The sequence below is a fragment of the Fukomys damarensis genome, unplaced genomic scaffold (genome assembly GCF_012274545.1).
Source record: "Fukomys damarensis isolate Sample0158 unplaced genomic scaffold, DMR_v1.0_HiC HiC_scaffold_29, whole genome shotgun sequence".
Taxonomy (NCBI): domain Eukaryota; kingdom Metazoa; phylum Chordata; class Mammalia; order Rodentia; family Bathyergidae; genus Fukomys; species Fukomys damarensis.
In genome coordinates this window covers 29,330,725-29,344,573 of record NW_022900941.1, presented here as the reverse complement: position 1 = coordinate 29,344,573, position 13,849 = coordinate 29,330,725, and the positions used below count along the sequence as shown (strand labels likewise).

Sequence of the window (13,849 nt, the reverse complement as noted above, 5' to 3'; positions counted from 1 at the left end):
TTTTTTTTTTTTTTTTTTTTTTTTTTTTTTTTTAACTAAGCAGATAGTTATTATTACCTTCTTTCTGTTATTTAGGGAAGTTTTGCTGAAAACTTCTCATTTCTTCTGGAAGCTTTGAAAAAAGGTAAATATTAATGTGTTTAGGAGTACCAAAGCAATGCTTTTAATTTTATTCTCTGCTTTAACTTTAAAGGCAATAATATATGCTTATACCAAAAAATAAAATAAGATACAGAAATAGAAGAAGAAAATGATAACTGTAACAGTAATTTTCTCAATTAATATTTTGTTTTTAATTTTTATCTGCCACATATCATTGGTATAGATACATAAATAGAGTAACTTTTGTACGACTAAAATAATTTTACGTGTTGTTTTATAGTCGGTAAATTTTTATGTTTTTTCAAAGTAGGTTATCTGTATATGCTTGTTGAATTTCAGAAGGTGAAAGATAGCAAATAGTTTGGAGATTTAGGAAAAGTTGGTATAATTGCCTGTTAATGCAAATTTTTCACTTTATCTTAGGTGACCGGACTAGTAGTTGCCCAGTGATCTTCATATTAGATGAATTTGATCTTTTTGCTCATCATAAAAACCAGACACTCCTCTATAATCTTTTTGACATTTCTCAGTCTGCACAGACTCCAATAGCAGTTGTTGGTCTTACATGTAGATTGGTAAGTATATTTTTAAAAAATTGATTATCCTGTCAGGTGTGGTGCTGGTTGCATGTCTGTAATCCAGCATTCAGGAGTCTGAGGCAGTAGAATTGTCACAGGTTCAAGGTGAGCCAGGGCTGCATAGTGATTTCTTGGCCAGCCTAAACTACATGGTGGGACCCTGTCTCAAAAACCAATAAATAAATAAATTGAGGGGAAAAAAAGTAATTTCTGATGTATGCTTTTTTTTTTTTTTAAGTGCTGGAAACCAACTTGAAATGATACTAACTTTTAAAGTACACATTTCCAGAAATAGAAGAGATGGTTTTTATCAAACAGTAACAGTAGAGGGGCTTCTTTATTCCTTGGGGAATTTTGTAATGATTTCCACCACAATCTCAGTGTCTTTGTCACCTCACTTGATAACATGTTGAAGCTTGTGTACCTTTGGACAGTTGTACAGTTTTATCTTATCACACTCTTAGAGTATGAACTTTCTTACTGAATTCAAGTAAAACTGATACTTAAGAGTCATCTGTCTTACATTGTGACTGTCATGTATCCTGTTTTCTTCCATCATTTTTCTCTGTACTTCTAATAGGCTTGTGTGAGGCCCATTTACTTATTTCCTTTCCTATAGCTTTCTCTCCTTTTTAGAAAAGCGAAACTTTTTTCTAGTCAACTTTCAAAAGTCCTTCAAGTGCTGTTGCTGCTTTCCCTTGTGTGCTCTAGTACTTAGACTATGTGCCTTCTTCGAACATCTGGCTAGTACTCCATATCTTTATTTCTCCTTGCCAAAGGCAGAAGGGTATCACAGAGCTAAAGGAAGCACTTTCTTTATTTCTTAAAAACAAATCAATTTTCTCTGGGTGGAAGTGGCAGTGGCAAATGTTTGTGAGCCAGTGAAGGTACAACTGAAAAGTCAGTAGCTCATTATCATTGTAACCAGAGGCGTTTTGTTCTGTGTGTAGGCGTCTCCAATTATATAGTTCTTTGAAATATAATTGTATCTGTGTATGTATATTTATAGGAAGAAACAAAAGGAGAAATGGAATAAGGAGTTTTTCAGCAAGTAACCTCTTCCTCCTTGAAAATATGTTTTTTTCTTTTTCCTGTTCCTTTTGTCCCATATTGCTAACTTCTGCCGTGACTATCCATGACTAGAGCATACTTTATTTCTTTCTAGTTCCAAGTTCAGGTTCTTAATTTTTGCATACAGTATTAGTTTCACTGTTTTTTCTATCTAATCTAGAATTCCTCCTCAATAGAGAGTAGATGTATGGTATTCTTGTCTCTAGACATAACAGCCTTCTCTCTTAATTTTCATGCTAGCACTATAGTGTATAAAACATTTCAAGTTTTTCTTTCTTCCTTCCACTACTCAAAACTATTAGTCTTTCCTGTACTACTTCCTAAACTATCCATTTCCCCATTTTAATCACTCAACTTAACTTACTCTATATCATTGCTTTTAATTGAGCTACTGTGAGGATCAGATCATCAAACTAGATTTAAAATTTTGTATTTCTGGACCTTACTATCCCCACTTTTATAAAAGAAAACTTATGATGAGACTCAAATTTCCTTGCTCACTTATCATCTAGCTTCAGTAGTTATTGTTAGTTTCATTTATCCTGTTACATCTTTTTTTGTCCCTATATTATTTTGTGAAAAAGCAGGCCCTAAGGACCTTCATCAAGGTTTCATAGTCTATTTTCAGATGAGAAGGGCTCATTTAAAAAATACGTCTTCTTATTGTAGTTTTTATGCCTTAGCAGTTCTTCCTTAAAATCATCAAATACCACATAAGCATTCATGTTTGAAATGGATTTTTTAAAAAATAGAATTATTGAGGTGTAATTTATAAACCATACAGTTTACTTCTTTCAACCATACAGTTCATTGGGTTGCTATTTATTCAGAGTTATGCATAATGTCCACAGTCAATTTAATAGGCCCTTAGGCCATCACTCCAACTACCTCCTCCTCCATTTTTACCCCAACATTAGGTTACCACAGTCTACATTCTGTATAATAAATTACTTATTTTGGATATTTCATAGAAATTCAGTCACATGATGTGGCTTATTTCACTTAGTGTTTTCAATGTCTTATCTATATTGTAATATATAATGATCTTTTTATCACTGAGTAATATTCCACTGCATAGCAGTTTGTTATTCATTTTTCAGTTGATGTATATTTGGATTATTGACATTTTTAAAGCTTTTGTGAATAATGCTGTTGTGAGCATTAGTGTACACTTTTCTATGGATGACATTTTCTTTAGGTTTTTAAATTTATTTTCTGTGTTTTTATTAATGTGTATTGTAGTAGTGGGGTTCATTGTAATTTTTCTATACATCCATGCAACATGCACTGATAAAATTCATCAAACTTTTTTCTGCACTCCTCCCTGTCCTAAGACCTTCTCTAGTCATCACTATTTTACTGTCACACCGAGAATTTTACTTACACATAGGAGAGAACATATGGTACTTGTTTTCATGTCTGCCATATTTCTCAATATAGTGGCTTCAAATTCTCTCCATTTTGCTGCAGATAACAACTTCATTCTTCTTTATGGCAAATACTTCACTGTGTTTTTTTAAATGTGTGACTGTATACCATAGAATAAGCATTACCAATTGTGGGTAATGGTTTACTTGTACTTCTAACATTAATCCTGTAGTTTTTAAGCATGCATCTTTGTTTGTTTTTAAGGATATTTTGGAACTTCTAGAAAAAAGAGTGAAATCACGATTTTCTCACCGGCAGATACACTTAATGAATTCATTTGGTTTTCCACAGTATGTTAAAATATTTAAAGAACAGTTATCTCTACCTGTAGAATTTTCAGATAAACTTTTTTCTGAGAAGTGGAATGAGAACATTCAGGTAACTTATATATGAATTTCTTTCTTTTTTTTTTTTTTTTTTTTGGTACCAGGGATTAATCTTTGGACTTTGTGCTTGTGAGGCAGGTGGTGGAACCGCTGAGCTAAATCCCCAGCCCTGGGTAACTTAAAGTTAATAATGTTCAAGTAATTACTGTGTCTTGCTGTATGTCTTGGTTACTTTTCTCATTGCTGGGACAAAACACCTGACACCCAGAAGTTAAAGGAGGAAAGGTTTGTTTGAGCTCACGTTTTGTAGAGATTTCAGTCCAAGGCAGCGGGCTGTGGCAGAGGGGCATCACAGAGGAGAGCACGGCATGGCAAGCGGCAAAGCAGCAGCGGCGGACGTTCTCTCCCACCTCATCCCACCCAGACTGTCAGCTTTGTGAGGTACCACAGACCCCAGTAAGGCTTCTGTCTTCACTAAATCCATTCAGTGTAGAACTGTGGTAATTCCAATCAGTGGACTGATTTAGTACCACACATCCTTAATATGAGTGTCACATAGCCTGGATCCTGCCAGCTTCAAAAAGCCCCACCTATAAGTGCCTGAGACTTTGAGGGAACATCTAGATACAAGCCATAATACTATATGGTTTAAAGCAGTTATAATCAAATTTAAAACATTGTAAGTAACACAAAGTCTTGTGACTGGGAGAATGCAAATTGTATATCCTTTTTTTCTTACTAAAGGCAATTAAAATGTTATATATCCTGTTGAGCTGTAGCAGTTAACATCTGTAGTTTCAAGTAAACTTTTGTGTTTTTATCTAAAACATTTTTCTTTTCTCTGCTTTATAGTTTAGATAATTTTGTCAATTTATATAATTTAAATTTTACAAGTTTAACAAAGTACTATATTAATGGTTCATGCCTATCTTACGCAGATGTTTGTGTTTCAGTTTCTTATAAACAACTTCAGCTTTATATCTTCTCAGTACTATTATAAATTTCATCTTATGCTAACAAGAAATGATAGTCAGCAAGGGGAAGAGGGGAAATATGTATATGACTATGTGTTTAGTAACATAAAGGGAAAATAGTTTTGATGTTTTTAATAATTTCCTCATGGCAGAATAAGATAATACAAATACTGTGGTAACAGAAAATAAGGTAGTCTTTTGTTTAGGAATATTCGGGAAAACTGTAATGTTAAATTTAACAATTACACAGGCTGCATTGATTAGCTCTGGAAAATGTAATTGTTCTATGGTAAAGCAATGATGATAGATTATGTTCTTTTCACCAAAATGTCTTAGATATCAATACCAACTTAAAAGTGGAAACTTTTATTTATTTTGCTTTTAAAATAATTATTTTTTAAATTATATAGTATGCCCACATAAGCACTAGTAATTTTGATACAGTTGCTGTTTGTTAAATCATAAAAGTTTATTGAAAAATTTAATCGGTATAGAAAAATACATGGTAAAAATTTTTTTTCCCTTATATCCATGTCCATTCTTTTTTTCTTATAGAGTGTTGAGCCTTAACATACTGAGTTTATTTTTATCTAAAATTCTGTGTAGAAAATCCTTCCCTACACCTGTATCTTCAAGTGTTTTACCCATTTTATCTTCTAGTAGGTTTAACGTTTCTGTTTTAATGTTTAAATCTTTGATCTGTTTTGATTTTAATTTAGTATATGGTGAAAGAGAGGGCTGCAATTTTCAGTCTTCTGCAAACAGATAACCAATTTTCCTGGCACCACTTGTTGACTAGCTCTTTCCTCCAACGTATGCTTTTATCCCATTTTGTAATATATCCTCAATTCTGTATCCTCAGTTCTACTCCATCAATCCGTGCATCTGTTTTTGTTGCAGTGCCATGTCATCTTTATCACTATGGCTTTGTATTATGGCTTCAAATCAGACATTGTTATGCCTCCTGCATTTCTCTTATTCCCCAAAATAAATGCAGTCTTTTATAGACTACTATCCAGGATCATTTAATATTTCTGTCCCTACACACTGTCTTTTCCTAAGTCAACTACATAACTGAGGCTGCTCTGTGGCATTATCCATCTTTGTGTCTCTCCTAGCTGTGTTACATTCTGAATGTGTCAAAGTGAATATAGTTGATCTTCCATTTCTCCATCCTTGGATTCAATGATAGACAAACAATTTTTGAAAAAAATTACATATGACCATGTACAGACTATGTTTTTCTTTTTTTTAATTGAGATTATTGGTACATTTTACGTTTACAGTACAGTTACAGTCATTATTGTGATCTTGTACCTTTACATGACAGGTCTTGGTTCTCATTTTTTCCCCTTGTCCCTGCCCTCCCTCCACCCCCTCCCCATTTACAAACACTTTATTTCCATTTTTTCATTAACTCATATTTTTTCTTTTCCCTTATTCCTTTTCCCCTACCCTTCCCACTTTCCCTACACCTTTAGCCCTTTTCTTCCTATTTCACATTGTTAATTATCTCATTAGGATCTTGTGTACTATTATAGTTTTTCACACCAGAGAAACTGTTCAGTATTTACACATGTGTGATTTATTTATTTCACTTAGGATTATATCCTCGCAGACTTTTATATTGCACTATTTCCTATACAGTGCAGTATAACTCATTGCATTCACTTTATATTAAGTACTGTAGGTAATCTAGAGATGATTTAAGGAATGTTTCTAGGTTATATGCAAATACTATATCATTTTATTTAAGGGGTATGAGCATTGTGATATTTTGGCTGTGGGGTATCTTGACTCAGCCCCCCACAAGAGAGGACTGAATATAAAGAGGATGATGCCAGCTTTGGTTTAAGCAGTACTTGGATGGCTTAAAATGGTAACCGTCATGGTGATTAAACCCTACTTTTCTAGTCCTTATTGCAGACTTTATAATACCGAAATTTAGAGGTACATGATAAATATGATTATCTTTTTCAGATGCATAAAGTAGAACTAACACTATTAAAGAAGATAATTGTAGTATTGTCTTTTCTTATGCCAGTCATTTTGTGCCTCTTCCTTTGACATACTAAAAAGTTTCCCTTGAAAACAATCTCTCAGCACCATGGTCAGAGTCTCTGGCTGGGAGGATATGTGAGGAAGGCTGAATTAAGGGAGCTATCCTTTCTGTCAGTGCTGACTACTCAGCAGATTTCTGACATTGCAAGACTAAACTGAAAACATTGGTAGAAATAACAGGTAATCTCTGGAATCTCTTACGAGAAACGTCTTCAGTATAGGCTTGAGCCTTTACTTTATGCTTAATTTGGAAGTTTATTTTGGCCCTGCGTCAAAAGAGTCAAGTAAACAGAGTAGACTCCATCTCAGCATGACAAAATAAGGGAAGTCCCTGAAAAGGAGCATTTAAAAGAATTACATCTACTTCTTCTCATAGGAAATACCTCAAAGTACTACAGTTAATTTAGTTATAACCTTCAGATGTTTATAACATTTGGATCAAGATCAAAGTGAAAGAATTAGTGAAATTAGATGTATGCAGTGTACATATAGATGATGTACATTTTCTTTAAAAGTAAACTATGCAAACAAGGTGATAGCTTTCAAAAACAAGAATTTGAGTCAGACCATTAAAAATACTAAGTTACATTTGGAAGGCAACGTATAGAGTAACCCTTTAAGGTATTGTGCCAAAGAAAGCCAAATATAGTTTTTTAAAGTAATTGTATTTTTCTGGAGAAATTTTTCATACATCATTTTTGTCCTAGATGATTTTTTTTAGTTTTCCTAAGTGTTTCAGTTTTACCACATCAAGTTTATAAGTGATTTGCTAAGAGTCGGATTATGGAAGTCTAGACTGTAGTTTGCCTACTATAATTAGCCGCAGTACTTCTCAAATTTCTTCCATATTGAAATCTGAAGACTATGGAGGTTAAAATTTATGTATATTACCTCACTGTTCTATGTTCATTTTCTGTACTTCCAGTGGATATTTGACCTTATTTATTTTTAAAAAGTAAAAAGGGAATATTAAATACAATAAAAGGGAGTGGAAACTTTAACTGCTATGACATACTTATTGAACATATGAAATTTCATTCCAGTAGACTAGAATGTCTTCCTGAAAAAGGAATCCTCATAACAGTGGGAGAAATAAAGACATAAAGTTATAGCTCTAGCAAATATAGAAATGCTTAGTGTTCAAGATTTTTCTTTAATAAATATTTCATGCAGACGATGTTTAAAAAAACTATTCTAGGTTTTCTTACTGTTTTATGTATCCTCTGTACCCTCTGAATTTACTCTCCTTTCATCTAATTCTTCAGTGCTAAGGGTTCCTCACCTTTCATTGAATCCTTATTCAGTGGAGTCTCTGGTGCATTTAGATACTGCTTTCTCAAAGAGCCCTTTTGGTCTCCAGATTTCTAAAACCACTAGCCTTTTTCTCAGACTATATCTGTTTAATTTTACACAATGTTTTACACTCTAGATCAACAATTCCCTCTTGAAGTTTTCTTCCCTTATTTTCTAGATCACTACTGTCTTGAATTATTTTCCAGTGTGTATTATCCAGAGTACTGTTTTCATTTTTCCATCTATTTAAATATCAATAAATCTTGGTATTCCAAAGCTCAGTTGTGATCATGTTTCACTTTTCGCAAGGAGTCCTTCCCTATAGTTTATCCTTGATTTTGACCTCCTATTTTCAAATCCATTTTTCTCTTCTCATCAGTTGGTTCTTTCTCAGATTATGTTCTATAAACTTCCTCTCTCTTTTATTCTTATCATTTCGTTAATTCATACTCTCCTTGTCTTTGCCTCTGATGAAGTTTTCTTTCCTTTATCTTTACATACTATCCTTTGCAGATAATTGAAACTTGGGTGCAAAAGTCTTGTTTTGTGTGAGTATGTCATGGTATTCCCAGTGCTGCTCATAATTTGAGGCTTTTCCTTCTTTGATTAACACTTTATTCGAATACTTCTTGCTTTTCAAGCACACAAGTGTTCATTCACTGTTATATGTTGCGCTACATTTTGTTCATCCTACTAATGTAACTGTGTAGTTTCCCGAAATTTTGGAGTAGCAAGAATTGTTTCATTCTTGTGTTCAAGTTAAAGGGAGAAGAAAATCAGTAGACTGAAAATTGGCCTTGATTTTACTGTTCTTTAGATCAACCGGTGTCTATTTAATAATGAATAAATGTCAGGGTTAATAAAGTGTTCTAACCAGTTAGAGTACAAGATTATATTTCTGTTTTAAACTGCATTCCTTAATGTTTTTTTTCCCTTTAGAGTCTTTCTGAAGATAAAAGTGTACAAGATGTTCTACTAAAGCATTTTAATGTCAGCAAAGACCTGAGGTCATTACACATGCTATCGGTTTGTCCTTTTAATTACATTTATTTTTAACTCATAAAAATTGTACCTAGAAATGGGTATCTTGTGATGTATTCATAGAAGTATAAATTGGGTAATGTTTAAATCAGATTAAACATATCTATGTCCTCATTTATAATTTCTTTTTGATGGAAACTTTCAATTTCAAAAATACTGTACCTTTTTGAAATGTACAGTATATTTCTTATAGTCACCCTACAGTGGACTACCATACCAAAGCTAACTGCTCCTGTAACTTAGTGCCTGTTGATGCACCTTTCCACACTGCCCACCCCACGCCAATCCAAGTCTGGTAACCTACCATCTTGTCCTATCAACTTGTATAGGGTAAAATTTTTTACATTTTATATATATTTGAGATTATGTAGAATGGGTCTTGGATTTTGTCGAATTCTGAATCAGCTGATCATATAATTTTTCTTTAGATATTAATATGTTGGATTACAGTGATTTTTTTTTTTCTTTTCAGTGCTAAACCAGCCTTACATATATATATAGAATAAATCCCATTTGGTTATGGTCTTTCAGTGAGTAATTACATTTTAAGCATAAATAATATCAGTATTGATCAAGAGTTACTTAATTTCAGAACTGTGTTCTGAAAAGTAAAGAAGCTTCAAAACCTTCGGAAGTTTTTCGGCATTAGCTCAGTATTTCTAGAAAATTATGGCAGGTACTTTTCAGAGAGAAAATAGTTCAATAACAGTAACAGCAATAATAATAATAAAATAGCATTCACCGTTTACTGACTAGCACATCTGCTATCCGATGTTATTTCTAAACATTGCAGTAATACTATTTTTTATCCTTAAGTGTTTTACTCTTACCCTTTAAAGGAGCTGAGTTTTGTAGAGGTGAAAAAACTTGCTCATAGATGGTTGATGGCAAAGCCAGAGCTTAAACAAAGGCTCTTTGGCCACAACAAACTTTTGTTCAACTTTACTATGTGGTTCTGCCAGTACTCCTCCCTTTTACGATTTTTGTTGAAGAAATTTGTCTTTCTCCATATAAACTTCTTCTCATTAGTTTATCCCTCTCCTACCTATCAAAAATATACTGCCATTCTTAACAACATGCTAATATGAAGGAATCTGAGGCCTAAATTTTTAGAGTAGATATATATAGGCATGTAGCTATACTAATATATAATGTATATATTAATTAGATTGTCACCTTAACATGGGTAAGTTCTCAGATGTGCAGTGGAAAGTGAGCTGTAAAAGTACAATGCAGTATTTATATAAAGCTTGAATATTACTTTATGGTCTAGGAATACCTGCGCATGTTTTAGAAACTAAAGTAGAAGTAAGAAAGATAATGTGTGGTTGTTTTATGTGGTGTAAGGAAGGTAGAGTCCAGTCAGGAGAGGAGACTAGCTTTAACTTTATAAAATTATAATTCTTAAAGTGATCATAGGTACATGGTTCTCTCTTGTCTTTTTGTATGTTAATACTTTATAATGAAAGGAAACAGGGAAAGAGCTACTGGAGGTCTGGATCCCACACAGTAGGAGAATGAACTACAGGATTGCCAGTGTCTTCTGCATAACTAAGGCATTTGCACACTGATAAGCGAGGCAAGAGTTTCTAGCATAACTGTTCTTGCCGGGGATTTAGCTCAGTGGTGCCACAGCTTGCTTTGCCAGTGCAAGGTCCAGAGTTAGATCCCAGGTACAAAAAAAAAGAACCTCTAGCATAACTATTCTTAAATATTGCATGGTACTTACCTATACTAAGTAATCAGTCATTGTTTATTTGAAATTCAGATTTAACATGCTATTTTGCATTTTTATCTGCTAAATCTTAAATAACTAAATTTAATTTTTAATGAAAAATGTAGTAAAGAAAAAATTTATATTTGCATTGGCAACTTTAGTGCACGAATTTTGTTAGTTTTGGGAAAACTAAATGAAAAGTACATGAGAAATGACTTGGCTTTCAAGGAGAGTTGTTCCTATAGGTATCAATTTGATTTTTGTTTGCTTTTCTTTTTTTATACAAATATAAGTAACCTCTGACCTTAACTTCTGCTGTTTGATCAGTTTAAAAGAGTTAAAAGTTAATACAAGGCATAGATTGGCCTTTTTGGTTTGGTCTGGGGTTTTGATTAGTATTGTTGTCAGTTTTTCTCCTACTCTTCTTGAACTATTCCTTTTTTAAAGAGTAAATAAATGCAATGCAGGTCAGAAGTAGTTGGGAAAGCAACAAAACAATTTTTTATTTACGTTTATGAAACTATGTGACATACAAATTAAAATACTGTATTTTACTTTTCTTTTTTTTTTTTTTGGTACTGGGGATCAAACTCACATCCTTGCACTTGCAAGGCTGGCTGCTTCACCACTGAGCTAAATGCTCAGCCCGAAATACTGTATTTTGAAAGGTAAATTTTAGAATGCCTTTTCCAAGCATTTTTCTCCAATAACAACAGGCTACACAAATTCATAAACTTTGCTCAGTAATTATCTCCAAAATGCCAAAGTAAATAAATGTTTTTCTGGTCTACCTTTCTATAGATGGTTGCTTTAAATCGAGTAACAGTATCACACCCATTTCTGACTGCAGCAGATTTGATGGAGGCAGCCCAGCTTTGTAGCATGGATTCTAAAGCAAATGTTGTACATGGTGAGAATCTGTTTTATTAGTCATTTTTTTAAATTGAGTTTGACTGGAGATGTTTCCAGAATTATAAAAATGGAGTATAACTTTATATACAGAATACTTTTATATCCACATAGCCTTTAACTCAGTCCTTTATGCAACTTTATTGCTCTCCTTGAAAATGGAGGAAACTGGACACTGACTCTGCTGCCATATTGGAAAGTCAAGTCAGACTTAATCGTTGAGTTTCTCATTGCACCAAGTGCAACTGAAGAGCATTCACTGACATTTAGTTACTTTGGGTTCATTATTCTTTTTCATGATGTAAAGAGCATTTTTCTCTCTGGGGAGAAAAAACTGCGCTCAAAATTTTAGATAAAATTTTCTGGAGTTTATGTTCTCTGAATAAAGGACTTGTGTGATTTGAACTAACAGAATCGTAGTTCCTGTTGTTCACGGTGGGTCATGCTGTGAGTGCTTGATGATTCTTATAGCATGTGTGTAAGTTTAGAAAGGCCCTTATTTTGCAGATATTAAAAACAAAACTTAGAGGTTGAGGTTTTTTGGTAGATAGTAGTTTACGACACACTTGAATCTATAGGAATCTTGACCTCCGCCATCCTTCAAAACCATAATCTTTTCTGTCTCTACTCCTTGGGGGACAGTTATTTATTATGATTCCCTCACAGTAGTCAATCTTATGATGAGTAAACTACAACTCATTGTTTGTTTTCTTTTACTATAGGACTGTCAGTCTTGGAAATTTGTCTTATAATAGCTATGAAACATTTAAATGACATCTATGAAGAGGAGCCTTTTAATTTTCAGATGGTGTATAATGGTGAGATAAGACTTTGATGGAGCTTTTAAATCTCCTCTTTTGTTTATTTGAGGGTTTCAGTGTCATTCTTTTCTCTCCAGAGTTTCAGAAGTTTGTTCAGAGGAAGGCCCATTCTGTATATAATTTTGAGAAACCTGTTGTCATGAAGGTAAGATTTGGTTTACCATACCATTATTTTTTGCAGACACATACATTTTTAGATCAAACATTATTATATAAAGATTCACTTTAATTTCTTTTTAAATTTTAAGTTAGGCATTCTTTCCAGACCAAAATTATCCAAAACTAAAATGTTCAATTCTAAAGAAAGCTGCTTTTATGGTTTTGAGGGGTATGCTGCCCTCTGCTGTCGGTTCTTAGCATTTACACCCTGCAAAAGTACTGTATTCATTATGGTCTATCAAACTCGTGGTATATAATATATAATAACCCTCTCTCTTTTCAGCCCACAAATTGGGTTTATAATCTCAGCAGACAATGGATAAAAATGTACATAAAAGCTAGTAATAAGATTAATAGGAAGAATCTCATTGGCTAGTGAGGACATAAAGAGAAAGTTTTATTTGGCAGGTAGATAAGGCATGAGTTTGAAACTTGAGGATTTTATTTCAGTGTACCATTGTCTCCCAGAAAGAATGTAAACTACATTATGTAGTTTTAGATTTTCTAGCAGCTGTATGGACTTGTGAAAGAATTAACTTTAATGTTTATCAGAAAATGTTTTAAAAATCTGTAAATCAGAAATGACATACTTTTCATTCTTTTATGTCTTTGAAACTTTGTGTATATTTATAATATAGCACATTCCTTTACTATTTATTGGAAATACTTGTTTTGATTCATTAATTTGTAGCTGAAAAAGATTTACATTTTTTAATTGTTCTAGACATATACAGTATTTTAGCTGAACCAAATATATTTAAGTTTAAATAAAATTAAAAGTTGAGTCACACATATCAAGTGCTTGATTGCCCATTGTGAACAGTGGAGCCCTAAAGGTGCTTATAGGAGTAAATATGTTACTTATTTAAGCAGTGGACCCCTAAATCCTTAGGTATCTGTTATAATCCCTAGTAGTCAGTTTTATTTCTTGCAGTTTTTGTAAAAATGAGTACAGAGCATTACCATTTATTCAAAGAAATAGTAAAAGTATTTGGCATACTGGAGATTAGGATGACCCCCTCCCCCAATTCCATATTTGTGTTATAGTCATGTTTCATGGGAGTCATGAAAGTGGAAAGATTTTAAATTTTGGGGGGTGGGAGGGGGATACTGGGGATCAAACTCAGGCCCTTGCACTTGTGAGGCAGGCGGCAGAACCACTGAGCCAAATCCCTGGCCCTAGGCATTTAAATTATTATAATTTACAGCTAATCTTTTTAAATTTATAGCTAGTCTTTTTAAAGTTTTAAATAAGGAAATATTTCACAATCTGGAAATGTTTTAAATTTCAATTTTGTCAAGTCCCAATATTTTCCTGCAGCCTAAAAAGTTGTTCTTTTTTTTTTTTTTTTTTTTTTTTTTTTTTTTT

At 33.0% G+C, this 13,849-nt stretch overlaps 1 protein-coding gene across 3 annotated transcripts in view; it reads left to right on the top strand.

Moving 5' to 3' along the window:
- The window catches only part of Orc4 (origin recognition complex subunit 4), a 74,346-nt gene that overhangs the window by 51,718 nt on the left and 8,779 nt on the right, over positions 1-13,849 (top strand). For 2 of the 3 annotated variants that reach the window (XM_010620967.3, XM_010620970.3), the window contains 7 exons: positions 76-124; positions 526-677; positions 3,384-3,557; positions 8,773-8,859; positions 11,393-11,501; positions 12,223-12,318; positions 12,399-12,466. In XM_010620967.3, the coding sequence (XP_010619269.1) occupies positions 76-124; positions 526-677; positions 3,384-3,557; positions 8,773-8,859; positions 11,393-11,501; positions 12,223-12,318; positions 12,399-12,466 (735 nt within the window). The remainder of the gene's footprint in view (positions 1-75; positions 125-525; positions 678-3,383; positions 3,558-8,772; positions 8,860-11,392; positions 11,502-12,222; positions 12,319-12,398; positions 12,467-13,849) is intronic. The other variant, XM_010620969.3, reaches the window with a different exon arrangement.